This window comes from Sylvia atricapilla, chromosome 9, assembly GCF_009819655.1.
Source record: "Sylvia atricapilla isolate bSylAtr1 chromosome 9, bSylAtr1.pri, whole genome shotgun sequence".
NCBI classification, from domain to species: domain Eukaryota; kingdom Metazoa; phylum Chordata; class Aves; order Passeriformes; family Sylviidae; genus Sylvia; species Sylvia atricapilla.
Genome location: NC_089148.1, coordinates 25881791 through 25898227, shown reverse-complemented (window position 1 = coordinate 25898227; position 16437 = coordinate 25881791). Strand labels below are relative to the sequence as shown.

The 16437-nt window shown below is 45.0% G+C and overlaps 1 protein-coding gene across 1 annotated transcript; it reads right to left on the bottom strand.

Moving 5' to 3' along the window:
* Positions 1–369: 369 nt before the first annotated feature.
* ITGB3BP (integrin subunit beta 3 binding protein) lies at positions 370–15325 on the bottom strand. The gene is made up of 7 exons (XM_066325523.1): positions 15311–15325; positions 14267–14474; positions 12029–12101; positions 11196–11274; positions 10388–10481; positions 9226–9285; positions 370–1786 (listed from the first exon to the last, which is right to left on the bottom strand). Exons 1-7 carry the CDS (start codon positions 15323–15325, stop codon positions 1686–1688), a joined length of 630 nt encoding a protein of 209 aa, XP_066181620.1. The 3' UTR covers positions 370–1685.
* Positions 15326–16437: the final 1112 nt, after the last annotated feature.

Sequence of the window (16437 nt, the reverse complement as noted above, 5' to 3'; positions counted from 1 at the left end):
CCTGTCCCTAAAAATGCCCAATTTAATAACTGCCAAGGGGGGAGCTCTGCCGTGCCTCCCTGCTGCCCATCATCACCTTTGCTGTTGGCTCCTGGACAAGTTCAGTGCTGCTCTTCCAGAACTGCTCGTTTAAACCAGCACAGTCAGTTCCAGGCTGTTCTCAGATCAGTAATTATTTCACTTCCAGCTCCAGAGGTTACAGGTTATGGAAACTGGCTGGTTCAGGTGCCCTCAGCCTACAAAGCTGGGGCACCTTACACACACAGCAACCCCCAGCTGAGAGCCTGACAGAGCAGGGAAATGGGAACAACTGACACAATCCCCTCCAACACTTCCCAACCTTCTCCCCAGTCTGACTGCACAGGCAGGGAAGGGAAAAAACATTTTTATTAACTGAAACCTCCCAAAGCTTGAGGGTGTGTGTGTGTTCAGCCACACCCTGAACACATTTATCGTGATGGTGTTCAGAATTTTAGTTGTAAAAATCAGTTTATTTGAGGACAGGACTTTGCAGTGCTAGAAAGGACATTCAAGAGTTTGTGTTTATGCTGGACTTTGAGAAGAACAAATCATTTTACTGCATTTTTTTCAGCCTAATTGCAAAGATTTGAGATGCAGGGGATTAACTCAGCCAGAGGGGTGAGGCTGAGGAGAAGGAAAGAGAAAAGCAGCTGGTTGGTTTATATAAAACAACTCTGCTCCTGCAGCATTAAATGCCAAAACTAAACTCAAATGTTGACCTAAGCAAAATGTTACCAGAGCCCTGTGTGTTAATGCTGGGTTAGAGGTTGAGGCTGGGGTTGACTTTAGAGGAACCCTCATGTGGATGACAAACCTGTCCCCAACCCTGGCAGCACCACCAGGGAAAGTGTTTGCAAACAACTAAAACACATCCAGGCCTGGAATAATGAATGCCTGGCACTGCAGAGCTCCCTCCAGCCTTGGAGCCCAGGCAGTGCTGCAGAATCCCTCCAGAAGCCACAGTTATTTCCCCACAGCACCAACCCCACGGGCACAGGGCTGCCCAGCACCCAGGGTGGATTATTGACATTGAGATTATCTGCTTGTGCACATTGTGAAGTTGAAATAGATGCCAGAAATGTTATCTGGACGTGCACCTGCCCGGCACAGCGAGCCCTCCCCAGCTGGGATTTGCTGGGGAGATTGGTTTACACTCAATTCTTCGCTCCTTTTAAGTCCAGTCCAGCAGATGGAGAAGTTTGGGTTGATGTGGAATGCATTTTTCACATAATGCCTGTGGGGAGATGAGGAATGACTAAAATAAATAGCAATTAGACGGCAGCAGCAGCATCGTTCATGGGATCTGGCTGGAGTTATGGATGTGGTGTCCAGTCAAACACACACAGAGCTCAGGGCAGGGCAGCAGCCCTCTGCCCAGAGCTGCAGGAACATTTTGGGATGTTTGAAGGAACAAGGACAAGCAACCAAAGGAGGAACAAACTGTTGAGGGGAAATGCTGCAACAAGGACAAGATGCCAAAGCAGCAAGGAGATGAGGAGAAAGAGCACAGGATGTTTTAGTGGGGGAGCAGAGTTCCTTGAGTTTCTTTGCCATGGTGCTCGATAAACCAGGAGCAAATCCCATGTGCAGAGAAAGAGCTGATTGCTCTCAGGCCCCTGCAGGACATCCCAGAGCTCTGTGCACATGCTTTACCCAGGGCCTGGTCACTGTGGCTGTGCCTCAGTGCTGGGCAAGGCTGGGAGCAGCTCCAGGGGCTCCTTCCTCCCGCCCAGGAGTGAGGCCAGGAATGCAGCCTGGATGTGCCCTGTGGACAAGGAAAACACAGAAACGTGGTATGTGATAAACAGGAGTGGTGTGGTGACAGAACTTGTGCAAATCCTGCCTCAAACATGAGTTCAATAAGTTGCTGTAGTGGTTAAAGCAGCCAACTCCCCTTTTCCTTCACACACAATCTCAGCAGGGATTTCAGAGCTGGTCCTGCACCTGTGGCTGCACCTGTGTTACATCATTGGCAGTGATGGCAAAGCACAACTGAATGTGCTACCAGAATGAGAAGCTGCTGCTGCTTTTTGCTATCAATAATGAAAGGATAAATAAGAATCCCCAGGGCTGTGCCAGCAGAGCCCAGTCAGGGATTGCAGCAGAGGAACAGCCATGCCTGGATCACCCACAGCCACCCTAGAGTCACCCAGAGCCATTCCTGGATCACCCACAGCCACCCAAGAGTCACCCAGAGCCATTCCTGGATTATCCACACCCATCCCAGAGTCACCCAGAGCCATTCCTGGATCACCCACAGCCATCTCTGGATCACCCACAGCCACCCCAGAGTCCCCCAGAGTCCCCCACACCTGAGCCCACAGCCAGGCAGGGTGAGCAGGTGGCTGGGCCAAGCCAAGGCAAAGTGTGCAAGGGCAGAAAGGAACTCAGGGAATGGGAACGTGTGGGGAAGGCTCTGGGAGCAGGTGCCTGTGAGTGCCAAGGCTGCCAAATGTCCCTGCAGCATGTGAGCAGCTCTGCTGGAGCAGCCCCAGGCCTGGTGGCTCTGGGGACTTTGATTCCCCCACCACGCAGGGCTGAAGGGAGAATTCACAATGATCTTGGGGATTTCCAGCAGCTGGAGCCTCTCAGCTGCACACAAACCCAGCTGGGAGGGCTCCAAAGCCCAGGGGCTACTGAGGCAGGGCCTCCTCAGCTCTCCCCAGCTGGCACACAGTGATCCCACAGGGATCTCACTCTGCCAGGGAGTGACTCCACACCAGCACCTGTCCCTGGGCTGACACTGTCACCTGGAGCTGGCCCTGACCAACCCCAGGCTCTGTCCTAAGCCAGGACACATAAAACAGAATCCAACCCACCTTGGCCTCAGGTACCACTTTCTAGCTTTATCCCTAATAAACATCATTTGTTTACACAAATTAACAACAAAAAACCCCACAACTGCTCACAACAGGAAACTGTCCAATCTTGTATGGCAAGTAACAGGAAAAAGATTCAATTAAAGCTGGTTTACTTGTGCTAAATGCAATTCCACAAAGGAAAGGGCTGATTTCCCTTTAACCACAGAGTGCAGCATTGGACTGTAAGGTGAGTAAAGAGCCAAACGTGCCCAGACCACAGTGCTGAGTTCTGCCCAGCACTCTGAGCTCTCCTGAAAAACAGAAGCTGCCCAGATTCTCAAAAAATGCCACAGACTCAGCTTTGTTTCCCAAACAAAGAATCCTGGAATGGTTTGGGTTGGAGGGGACCTTAAAGTCCACCCAATCCCACCTCTGTCATGGCAGGGACAACTTCCAGTGTCTCAGGGTGCTCCAGCCTGGCCTTGGACCCTTCCAGGGATCCAGGGGCAGCCACAGCTCCTCTGGGCACCTGTGCCAGGGCCTGCCCACCCTGCCAGGGAACAATTCCTGCCCAATGTCCCATCCAGCCCTGCCTCACCTCTGAGTGAGCTGTTCTTAACAGCCCCAACAACCCTCTCCTGTCCCTCAGGATTTTTCCATGCAGAGCTCCTGGGTAAGTTCAGCTCCACCAAACCAAAGGGAACACTGAGGAACTCCTGGGTGAGGCTGGCAGTGAACAGAGCAGCTGGAAAAGGGCTCAGGGGAGGGGCCCAGGAGGTGCAGAAGGGGTGGCTGCTGCAGACCCAGCCTTTTTTCTCCTCCGCTCCAATTTTCAGGTTCCCAGGGTCAGCAGAGGCTGGAGTCCCCCAGCCCTGCCCCAGAGCATTGGCAGAGCCATCCCTGCCCTTGGACACGGCCTCTCCCAGCCCTGCCCCACACAGGCACTAAAAGGGCTCAATCTTCCCAAGTTTCCTTTCCCCTCCAAGTTCCCCCATCATCCTCTCCCAACTTTGGCTGCTCTAAAACATTTACAGATCTAAAAAGCAGAGAGGAAAAAAAAAATGTTCACCTGTCGGGTGATATAAAACCAATCTTCTACTAAATGTGCCAGAATAATTTTTCTCCACCTCAACCACAGTTAAAACCTTCAGTCTATTCATTACTGTCTTTTTATAGTATTTTTATTTAATAAAACCTATTAAGACTACCATACAAATCTCTTTACTTATGCTTTTATCTTTTAACTGATCAATTTTTATATTGCTGACATCCCTTCTTCACCATTTGCTCATTTAAAAATTCATAGTATATGAGCTATGTCTCTGGAGAAAACGTCTATAAAATTTGTTACAGCTGGCAAATGTGTATGAGTCAGTGATAGCACATGACTAAATGCTTCACAGAAAATAAAATTTGTTTCTGTAGTAAGCAGAACTGTTTAAATGTTATTTATTTTTATGTTTCAAAGAAAATATATTGTGAAGTGCTGCATTGATTTAATACGCAGCAATGTCTGTGTACACGCTGTACCGGGGAAATTTATGAAACCTTTGCACAACTCCTTTAATTGAATTTTCCAAATCTCTCACCACACACAAATAATCAATATCTTCTGCAGAGAAAACCAGTCAGAATTATTACAGTCTTTCTTTTCAATTTTGTTGTCATCAGCACATACAGAGCACCTGGATATTTGTAATGTCTGGATAGCAAGTTATTTACACCCCTTAAACATATAATTGCTACTAAGTGAGTCCAAACTAATGTTTCTTTTCTTTTTTATTTAAAATAATTATATTCATGGGAGAAAGAAGTATTTATTCTCATGTAGGAGTTGCTACATGTTGGAAGAACTACAATTCTTTTGAATTTTTCATCAAGCTTAATACTCTAAACTAGATCCAGCAGAATTAAAAATTCATAGCTGTTGCATCTCTAAAAAGGCACATAGGAAAATAGAGTGTAAAAACAAGGGTGAAACCTGGGAATAAATAGGGCTGACACCTAAATCTAAAATGCAGGGTGACAGTTCTCTGTGTACTTGTCTGGGCCCTCCAGTCATATGTCTCATGTGCATTTCTGTATCTGCCACTGCAGTTAATGGCTTAATATTTCATCTGCATAGCCCAGGGTGTTCCATCACTGCAGAGCCTTGGAGCTGCCCCTTCTCCTTCCTTCCTTCCTTCCATCCCAAAACTCCTGGTGCTGCTGCAGCCACACCCCGGGCTCCTCCAGCCTGAGGCTGTTTGGAGAATTCAGGTGTGGGTACAAGGCAACAGCCCAAATCCTCCGGGGAAGGAGCAGTGGGGATGGAGCAGCGGGGAAGGAGCAGTGGGGAAGGAGCAGTGGGGATGGAGCAGTGGGGAAGGAGCAGAGGGGAAGGAGCAGTGGGGATGGAGCAGTGGGGATGGAGCAGTGGGGATGGAGCAGAGGGGAAGGAGCAGTGGGGAAGGAGCAGAGGGGAAGGAGCAGTGGGGATGGAGCAGAGGGGATGGAGCAGTGGGGATGGAGCAGAGGGGAAGGAGCAGTGGGGATGGAGCAGTGGGGAAGGAGCAGTGGGGATGGAGCAGTGGGGAAGGAGCAGTGGGGATGGAGCAGTGGGGATGGAGCAGTGGGGAAGGAGCAGTGGGGATGGAGCAGAGGGGAAGGAGCAGCGGGGATGGAGCAGTGGGGATGGAGCAGTGGGGATGGAGCAGAGGGGAAGGAGCAGTGGGGATGGAGCAGTGGGGATGGAGCAGAGGGGATGGAGCAGTGGGGATGGAGCAGTGGGGAAGGAGCAGAGGGGAAGGAGCAGTGGGGATGGAGCAGTGGGGAAGGAGCAGTGGGGATGGAGCAGTGGGGATGGAGCAGTGGGGATGGAGCAGAGGGGATGGAGCAGTGGGGATGGAGCAGAGGGGAAGGAGCAGTGGGGATGGAGCAGTGGGGAAGGAGCAGTGGGGATGGAGCAGTGGGGATGGAGCAGTGGGGATGGAGCAGAGGGGAAGGAGCAGTGGGGATGGAGCAGAGGGGAAGGAGCAGTGGGGATGGAGCAGTGGGGATGGAGCAGTGGGGATGGAGCAGTGGGGATGGAGCAGAGGGGAAGGAGCAGTGGGGATGGAGCAGTGGGGAAGGAGCAGAGGGGAAGGAGCAGCGGGGATGGAGCAGTGGGGATGGAGCAGTGGGGATGGAGCAGAGGGGAAGGAGCAGTGGGGATGGAGCAGTGGGGATGGAGCAGAGGGGATGGAGCAGTGGGGATGGAGCAGAGGGGAAGGAGCAGTGGGGATGGAGCAGTGGGGAAGGAGCAGTGGGGATGGAGCAGTGGGGATGGAGCAGTGGGGATGGAGCAGAGGGGAAGGAGCAGTGGGGATGGAGCAGTGGGGATGGAGCAGTGGGGATGGAGCAGTGGGGAAGGAGCAGTGGGGATGGAGCAGTGGGGAAGGAGCAGAGGGGAAGGAGCAGTGGGGAAGGAGCAGTGGGGATGGAGCAGTGGGGATGGAGCAGTGGGGATGGAGCAGTGGGGATGGAGCAGTGGGGAAGGAGCAGTGGGGATGGAGCAGAGGGGATGGAGCAGTGGGGAAGGAGCAGTGGGGAAGGAGCAGTGGGGAAGGAGCAGTGGGGATGGAGCAGTGGGGAGCCCCCCAGGTGCTGGGGCTGGCAGGAGAGAGGATTCCTCACTGTGCTGGGAAGGGCTCAGTGGGATCTGTTCCCTCTCCTCCACCGGCAGGGACTGCCATGGTCACAAACTCAAACCAACCATGAGGAGACAGGAATTCAAGTTCAGCCTGAGCAGCTTTTCATGCCAGGACACAAACTGGGGCAATGCCCACTCAGTGGGGAGCTGAGATCAGCCCTGGCCCAGGTGTGAGGCAGGAAAGCCTCGGGAGCACAGTCAGGGATATTCCTCCACAGGGAAGGGCAGATGAACAAGCTCAGATCCCTCCAGCATTACAATTTGTGCTCAGCCAGTTCCCAGCCTTGCTTTTCCCAGCAAAGGGATAATGGAATTTCTTCCCTGTGAGTAAATACAAAATCGGGCTGAGGAAAAGAAATGTGGTTTTTAGGTTAGGGTTTTACAGCCGGAAAAATCCACTGCTGTATTCCCCTTTTCCTCAGAAGAGCCCCAAGGAGGAGGAAGGAAAGGTGGGGCAGACACCCAAGTACATCTAAAGCTCAACAAACTTGTTACACTTTATTTGAGAATGATGTGAAAATAAACCCCCAGCAACCACCAGGGCCAGGTGGTTCAGTCTTAGGACACCCAAATTCCGAACTCAGACTGACACAAAAAGGGACAGATGATGGAATTCTGTATTTTTTACCTTTTTATCTGGTTTGAAGAGGAGCTCTGATTATTAAGGAGGTGTTTGTGTTTTGCAGTGGGTGTGAAATGGGATTTATATTTTACCACAAATGCAGTTTTCAAAACTGGACTGGCAGGTGAAAACTCGGAGGAGTTTTGGTTCCTGATCTCTCCAGCTTTGCTTTCCTCAGTGATTTCCAGTGGGGTGGGATAAAATCCATCCAGTTAACCCTGATCCAGTCTCTTGGAACGCCACCACTGCTGTCCCAAGAGCACAAACCTCAGGCACTTGTATTCACCCCACCATGAAAGCTGGGAATGCTCAGAACTCAGATGGGATCAGATTTGCCTCTGGGCTTGGCAGGATGGACAGCCCCACAGGAAAAAAAAAGTGGTTTTTGTTTCATCACAGCCTGGAAAGGGTTTTCCTCACCCCTGCAAGTATTTGATCTCTGAGACACTCATGGGCAGCAGCCATGGTTTGTGTTCAGGGTTTTGGGGAAGCAAAATGTCCCTGTCTTTTGTCACAACCAGCTGGAGCAGCTTCCCCTTTTAGAACCTTCACTCCTGGAATCTCCAAACCTAGGAAATCTTCCTTTAAAATGTGCACATCCCAACCCACACCTCCATTCTCAGCACATTCGGGACTCCCAGACACTGACTCGATTCATCTCTTGGCAGTTGTTTTACCATTTGCTTACTTTCTATTCAAAAACATTTTGTTTACTGCAAATTCAAGTCATGGGCAAACAACGATGCCCTTTTTCCATGCTGGTCACCCAAAATGATAAACTGAGCTCTGCACAACGCTGCCCATTGAGGCAGGAATGTTTTCTATGAAGTTGTTTTAAGAGGAGCTTGTTTGTGTAAAGTAAATAAATTTCATGCCTCACCATGTGACGATAATGTGACATTCCATCTGGGCCAAGGCACAGAACAGTCATAAGTTTTAAGCCTTGCCATAACTAATTAAAAATAATTATGAAAACCCACATCTGAAACTAAAAGGCAAAGGAAAACGTCTCCAGATGTTTCTCTTTGATCACAAACTTCTCTCCCTCTCCTGCTACCGCATTTTCAAGGCTGCAAAAATCGAATTTATTCTTTGTGAAAGCAAAGCTGACACTGGAACTTCATCAAAATCGGTCAGCTTCAACTCAGAATTGTCTTTCCCACTCTACCTTCACTGAACACCTCCCACCTAAGCGGCCTGGGCGTGGGTTTGGGGCTGGGGGAGCAGAGATGGGACTCTCAGGGTGTGTGTTTCAGCAGTGAGGGTTTCCCTGTGCCAGCCCAGCCCTGCCAGGCAGGAGCTGCAGCAGGAGGACACAGGGAGCTGTAAATCACCACCTGCACACTGCACAAATCAGCCCAATTCCTCCCCAAGTGCTGTCAACTCCTTTCCATTTGCAGCTAATCTGCTGCAGCCCAGCAAATCTCAGCTTGATCAATTTTCTGTCCTTTTAGAGAATTCCCCACAGCAGAGATGCCACCGCTGCTCCTGATTTTGGGGTTTGCTCTGCTTTCAGCCAGAAAGGGTGAAGATAGAAATATCAGAACATCCCTGGGGGATGCTTGTTGATTTTAACTGAGTGTGAGGGAATTAAACTGTCCTCTGTGTGTGTGTCCCCTTCCTTCCTGCCAAGGCACTGAAGTAGCTGGGGATGAAACCAGCTTCAAATATTTTCACAGCCCTGGTTATGAACAACCTCAGAGCCGGGATTTCACAGCCCCCTGGAGGAAGTGAAATACCCCACAAAATACACAGAGTGGAAAAGGTTTTGCTGTGAGATTGTGATACTGAAAACACACTGGGAGGGAGGAGGATGAGGAAGGACAAGGATTACTGGGATATACAAAAAGGTTTCTGGACCATGCCACAAGTGCAAGGCCAGGAATGATTCCTTCTCCTTGCACAGTCTCATGGAAAAATGCCAAATGCAATGAAAACAGCAGCAAATATTCAATTTACATCTGCAGACTATTCAGAAGAAACACATTTGATTATCACGGTTTTCATATCCTAAAGGTTACCCAACTTATTTCAAGTGAAAAGAACTGAAAAGAAACCAAGCAAAAGGAATCAAAACATCTGTTACCCAGGAGTTATGAAGAGTTTCTTACCTCGGGCAGGGACTTTGCCATGGTTTGCTTTCAACAGCTGCAGTTTTTCTGCTTGACTCACTAGTGAAGAAATAAATCCAAAATCAACAAATGTTGCCCCAGAGCTTTCAAAGAAAATAATACCTCTGCTGCCTCCTTCACTTCCAAAGCATTTCAAAGGAAAAAAACCCTCTTGCCTATGTAACTGTGCTCAAAAAAAAATTAACAAGAATTTTCCAAAATTAGAGAATTCTGTCAAGTTGTGCTTGCAAGCCTCATCCCACATTTTGTTCCCATTTTTCTTTCTTCTAGTGCTGAGGTGGTTCCTAATTCAGAAATGGGGGAAAGATGGTTTTTTTCCCCAAGGAGCTGCTGAAGGAAAGAGTGGACACAGGAGTGGCAGCAAGAGGTCTGAGCTGTCCTTTGGGCTGTCTGTCTGTCTGTCTGTCTGTCTGTCCCATGGAAACCCAGGCTGTCCCCAGGTAACTCCATCCTGCCCCAGAAAGGATCTGCAATTCCAGAGGGAACAGAGCACTGCATGCCCGTGCAGAAGGGAAATGAGATGAGTTTTGGAATACAAGTCAGAGAGGAAATGATAATTTAAACACCATTTAGCTTGTGAGGCATCAATTCTACTGTTTGGGAAGAAAAATTCTCTGGTACCTGTGGCTTTGCTGTCCACCTGTTCCCAGCTGCCAAAAGCAGCAGTCCAGGCACTCCAGGTTTGGTTTTGGGCTCCTTTGGAAAAGTATTCCAGCTGTGCCAGCTGTGAAGTGCCCTTAGCCCAACACAAGAAGCATCTGGAATGGCCATCATTCCAAGACACATGAATAGCGATTTTTAAAGCCTGGAAGTTTATATTCAGCCTAATCCTGCTGCCAGGCAAACAAACAAACAAACCAACTTCCTCGGAAGGGGAGAAGAAAGGCCAAGCAATCCAAGTGCAAACGTTTCTCCTAATCCCCACCTAAGTACCCACTAAGCATCTAACTATTTACTGACCATTTCCATAAGAAAAGGTGTTGCTTTTCCAGGTTTTCCCTCCCTAGCCTGCCTGGCTTTTATGTCCCTGCTTGGATGCACTGGAGGTGAATTTTTCCTGAGTCCTGGGGAGCCCCAGAGGGAACATCTGCAGCGATCCCTGGTAAATAAGATGAATAAATGTGCTGAACCCTCTCCTCACCCAGCTCCTGGGTTTTCTGCAGTTCAGCACTCAGGACACAGGACGAGTGTGAGACTCCCAGGATATTTTCCAGCTCTCTGCTGCCCTCCAAAGCCTGGAAAATAACAATTAAAATCGTTCTTCAATCCCATTCCAAATATCTACTCCATGTCTGCAACATACCAAAACCCATTTGGAAATTGTTCATAAGCTCTAAATTCTTCCTTTTCTAAATAAACATTGCAATTAAAATATTTTCAATTAGTATAATTATTTTTTTTAATAAAACCTCGTCCACATGAAATAAATCAACACAGTCCTCTGAGTACACTGAATTATTTCTCAGCTATTGATGTACAGCAATGAACCTCGTGCTAAATTTAGTCAGGAGACAAAACGAGGATAAAAGAGAGCAGTGATTTGCATTTTAACATGTATTGGACTATTAAATAATGATATTTTAGTGGTAAATTAAATGGTACAATCACTTCAACACAAAAGGATCTTTAATCTTCAAAGACATAAAAATCTATGCAGTTAATTCATATTTCGAGTTGTAAATAATAATTGAGAACTACTTCATATTGGTTTTATTTGTGTACAAATTAAAAACGGAGGACATGGAAATACAACTCTTCCAGTTTAAAAAATCCAACAAGTTTTGAGGTTTTTTGCATTTTCTGGATTTCCAAGTCCAACTTGCCTGGTTTCAAGTCTTTGATTTATTTCCCTACCCCTTCAAACTCAAACGTTGCATATAAAAATCCTAATTTTGCTTTCAAATCCTATATTAGAAGCAGTTTAAAAGACAAGTCAGTGTAAACCAGACCTTCAGGCTTGTCAGATTTTCTCTTAATTTCAGAATCCTGGGCAAGGAATTTCTCACTTGGGAATGCAGTTGCACGAACCTGTGTAAAAAAAAGATAAATCAATTCCAATTATCCCCATCCCCACTCACTGAAAATCCATTTTTGCAATGTTTCCCAGAGTTTTTTTCCTCATTGGAATGGGGGTGGACCCAGTTCAGCTGTGAGGATTTATATCAGTGTACTGGACAAGGTATTTTCCACCAGTAAAACTCAGTGTATGGAAGTTCACATGAATATTAAGTGTAGGTGTTGGTTTAGACACGTTTTTATTTGAATGGCACTGCTGGTCTCCTGCAAACCTTTTAAAAACATTCTGAATTATTGAATGCAAACATTTCCATGTCAATGAGGCCTCGAAGTACTCCAATTGTTGTATAATTCTGGGTTCCTGTCACTAAGAAATGAGGCTGGATGTGTTGACCAAGGGATTGACTGAATCACACAAAAAAGCCCTACTCCAATTAATCATTTTACAGTTTTTACACCGGTATAATGTTCATATTTTATTTTCCACTGTTTAAATGTCATCCAAACAATTCTGGGCAGCTCCATCACTTGGAAGAGACTATCCTACACTGTAGGAATTTCAGCCTAAGGATGAGGGAAAACATCCAGCAAAGGCCAAAAACCCCAGGAAACAAATCGTGAGTTCAAATGCAAGAACGAAAAGGAAGAACGACTTCAAACATAATATTTAGGTGAATAAACATCAGTTAAATTATTGTCTGCTGGTGAAAAAGAGAGGCAATCACAGCCCTGCACTCCTAAGAAAGTTGAAAGTGAAGCCACTTACACGTCGTGCTCTGTTTGAGGCTGCCCTCTCCTGGATAATCCGCTCTTGGGATCGCTCTGCTTGTTCCCGTCTCCTCCGAGGGGCACAGGGAAAAAGAGACACAAGAAAGATAAAAATCAGATGTGGAGTAGTTGAAACACCCGAAGAAGGTGTTGATGTGAACCCGGAGTGCTGAAACATCTTTTGGGAGGGGGAGAAAACCTCAAAGCTCACTTGGAAAGCAGGACTTGGAATAAACAACATTAAATTATTTATAATTTACACTTTTGGAATTGACCCCTGCCCAGTTTCTGGAAGACTTGGATTAAAGCATTAATATCTGGAAGAATATAATTAATATCTTAGAGTCATCCTGGCAGATATTTACTGTGTTTTTCCAGGAGCTTTTCATCCTATTAACTGCAGATTAACACAAGAGCATTATCCTGCAAATATTGCAGGGACTGAGCTGTGAAATTCCCATTTCCCTGTATAAAAACTGCCTGGCCCCAAGTCCATTTTCTGAACAACCACAAAGATACTGGGAATTGCTTCCAAAGGCTCCAAATGTGCTCTGCTGACAATATAATATTCCAGTCTGGCATATGATGGATGGGGCAGGATAAATGTGACCTCTGACCACAAAAGACTTCCTGAATTTCCATGACTTATCCAATTCCCACAGGAATCAGATCAGAACAAAAGCAGATTAAAATTTCAGCCTGTCTATCAATACTTGTGCCAGTAATAAAAAAGTCACATCTGACTATCAGAAATGATTTAATTGTGGCTGGAGTTGAAGACATCACTGAAACGTGGGGATTTAGTAAATTCACCTTTAAGTGAAAGATTTGGAATTTACCATGGGCTTAACAAATGTACAGATCCCAGACAGACCCTGTGGAATGAGGAGCTTTCCACATTTCACTGTAACAAATCTCCTTCCTGCCATCAGACTGGAAAAAAAGAGACCACACTCAGCATTAAACACTTTGATTTCTTCTTTTTAGATCTAAATTATTACATCCAAGTCTCAGCACTCAAGGGTAAATTAACTTTTAATTTTAATATTTTGTAAAACATTTAGAAACACTTCAGAATGACAAAGTGCTATAGAAGTTTAAGCTTTAATACAGTAGCTAAAAGTTAAGACCCTTGAAGATTTCATTTTAAATCTAAGTAGTCAACAGAACTTGGACTTAAATCAGTCATCAATTATCAAACAGGTCACGCTTTTAGACCAGTAGTGTGGATTTTTAGAAGGAAAGCAGGAATTGTGGTTTTAAATGGGCAACCTGGGATTTAATAATTACACACCACCATTTTGTTGCTCTATGAACACAGGAAATAAAATAGACTGACAGCAGGATAAAGAATTGGGATAAAATATAAAATCCTGGAGAGAAGCTCCATTTTTGCAGATCCATCAGGAGAGGACATGGTGCAATAGCTAAAATCTGCACCCAGAGAAATTTCCACCAGTGTTTGTTCCACTTTGCTTGGATTATTTTTACTCATCACAACTCATGAACATTGGTGAGCCCTCAATTATTGTACATAAATTCCAAAACCTCGGGGGCATCAAAAAGTCTTTTACCCAGCAAGAACCAGTGGCTGAAAATTAAAGCCAAATTCAAAATCAGAGAGGGGATTTTCTTCTTAATAATAACCAAACAAGGAATTCGCTAACAAGAGAAGTGATGCATTTATTACTATTATTATTATTGAGACCTAACCATCTTTTCTAGAGTTGTACTGCAAGGAAATCAAAGCTCCATAGGGAAAGATGACAAAAGGTTCCTCTGTGTTCTTCTTTTTAAAATAAAAAAGTTACACCAGGTGACCTGAGGGCTCCTCAACACTTCAAGAGGCCACAACCACAATATTTTTTATACAGCCATAAAAGGAGTTCAGTCATTGAAAATCTGCTTTTTGAGCCGCCAGAGTTAAAAGCTGTGACTGTGTAACTAAGTGAACGTTCATCCTAAAGTGAACTGGAAATAATACAATTATAATCTTACCAAGGTGTATTTTCTGAGAGCTGATGACACTCAGCCTTAATGTTAATTAAAAATTGCTTCACTCAGTTGTTTCACAAACAAGATTTAACGCTGAAAAAAATTCAAGCTTTAAGCCCCATCACCGGCTTTTGCAGAGATTCTTTGAGAGGAAAAAGAAATGAAATATAGATAGAAGTCCCTAAATCCAGGCAAAACACAGGGAAATGTTGCAGTAAGGAAGAAGGGATGCTCAGCTCACCCTGTGCTGGGGCTTTGCTGGGTTTTTCTGTCCTGCTGGGAGAGGAGAAGGGGCTGATCTGGCGAGTGCCTGTGGTGGGGGAGTACGAGCTCAGATTGTTCCTCTTGGCCTTCTGGGAGGTTCCACTAGGTGCCTGAAATGGAGAAAAACACACCCCCCAAAAAATAATCCAGAGGAATGTTGATAAAACCTCTCTGGATTTAACTACCTAATGTTTTTACCTAAGGAATTCTTGGGTTTATGTATTGCCATTGTGGAAGGCCCATGTTGAATGTTGTGGTGGGGTGATTTTGTGCTCATTGTCATTTGTCACTCCCTCTCCTCAATAAGATTAATTTGGCTTTAAAAGATAAAAAAAAATCCTTTCAAACACTTTGTCTCCCAGGTTCCATAAAGAAAAAAATATGTGTTTTCCAGGGATTTAGGTATTCTGGCATGATCACCTTGATGGTTAGTTTGGTTTTTTTTTAAAGCAGTCAAACCAAGTTATTATTTTTCTTCAGCAATGAGAATTTAAGGCACAAATAGTTTTAGATTTTAGTTGTATCAAAAGTTATTTCCTGTAATTTTTTTTAAATTGAAAAAATCCAAAGTGAGTCCCTTCAATCCAAAATTTCGTCTGTGGTTCAGGGTTTCAATATGTCTGATGATGGAAAAGGAACTATTTAATGATACTAAAAGAGAAGTTTTCAGAAGAACAAGTCTGCAGTGCTGAAATACAAACTGGGATTATCTGGGACATGCTGTAACATGGATGCTGAATTGGAAGGATTAGAAACTGGGATTTTCTGCACATTTCATGGACAGAAATAAAACAAAACATAACAAAACAAAAACAACCCAAACTTTTTTTACTTTACAACCCACAAGTGCTGGTCATCAGCAGTGGGATTTGCAGGAGATTTTAAAAGATTTAATTTGCTGTCCACTTGCCTCTGCCTAGTTTTAGTCTCAAATTCCTTAAATAATTTCACATCTCTCATTTATACTCTCATTGCAGCCCAGCAGCATTTAAACATCATCCCACCTGATGGGAATCCTCACTCTGTCTTGTCGCATTTGAGCAGGTTAAAGAAATGTTTTCAATCATCTTTAAATGCAATGTTAATTGAAGTATTAATGCAAATTTAGGGATTAACATGTTCTCAAATCTCCTTTTCAACAGGGAGAATTTCCACACATTTCCAAGTATTTTTTCTGCAGCTCACCCATTTCTAGATGTGGATAAGGTTATTCTTAAACAAAATTCCTTCAGCATTTAAAAGGACAGTTTTTATTTGTCAGTAAACTTTCTCTTCCAGGAAGAAGAATTTTACTCCAGTTATGCATTTTTTTAACAATATCATGCTAAGATTCCAAAAATCTAAAAACACTCATCCCTGATTTGGTTAGTTCATGAATATTTTGATCCATAGAATGAGGAACTCTTGATAAAACCAGGGAAGGAATGACAGAAACAGCAAAGATTAAACATCTATTTCACCCAAACCATGAGTTTAATACTTTCTGTTCCTTCCTTCTTTCTGTAAAGTTATTTATTTCATTTAAATCTTCGGCCTGCATCTGTTAGAGACACGATGTGAACTAAAAATCAGTGTAAAGCCACATCACTGCAAAGTTTCTATCACTCAGATGACAGAAAGAAAATTTCTTCAGCTTTTTTTGCTGCACAAGAACCTGACTGCAGGTAAGCCTGAAGTAATTATTTTTTATCTCATGGGAAGGGATGGCTTTGGGGCAGGAAAAGCATTCCATGGAATTTCAGCTGGACCACTCTGTTACTTCAGCCCAAGAAAGAGATGCAAAATCACAGTCACAGCTGCATTCTGGGCAGAGCAAGTTGGGTAATTGTACACTAAGCTGCTAATTAAATTGCTAATGACTTTTTTTTTTTTTTTTTTCAGTGCCACTGAGGTATTCTGCCACCTCTGTTGAAATTTTTTAAAAAAAAGTATTTAGAAATTTCTTTTAAATGGCCAATTTTTACCTTGCTCAATACCAGTGAGGCCTCCAGGAATGAGTGTTTTCAGAATTTTTTTTTTTTTTTGAGATTTATTGGGGGCTCGTTTGCTGACCAGCTCTTTCTCTCTGTACTTATCCAAAAATTCTCCTTCCTTTCCACCCTGCCATCCTCCTCCCCAGCTCCTGTGCACTGCTGGCTGCAGCAGGAG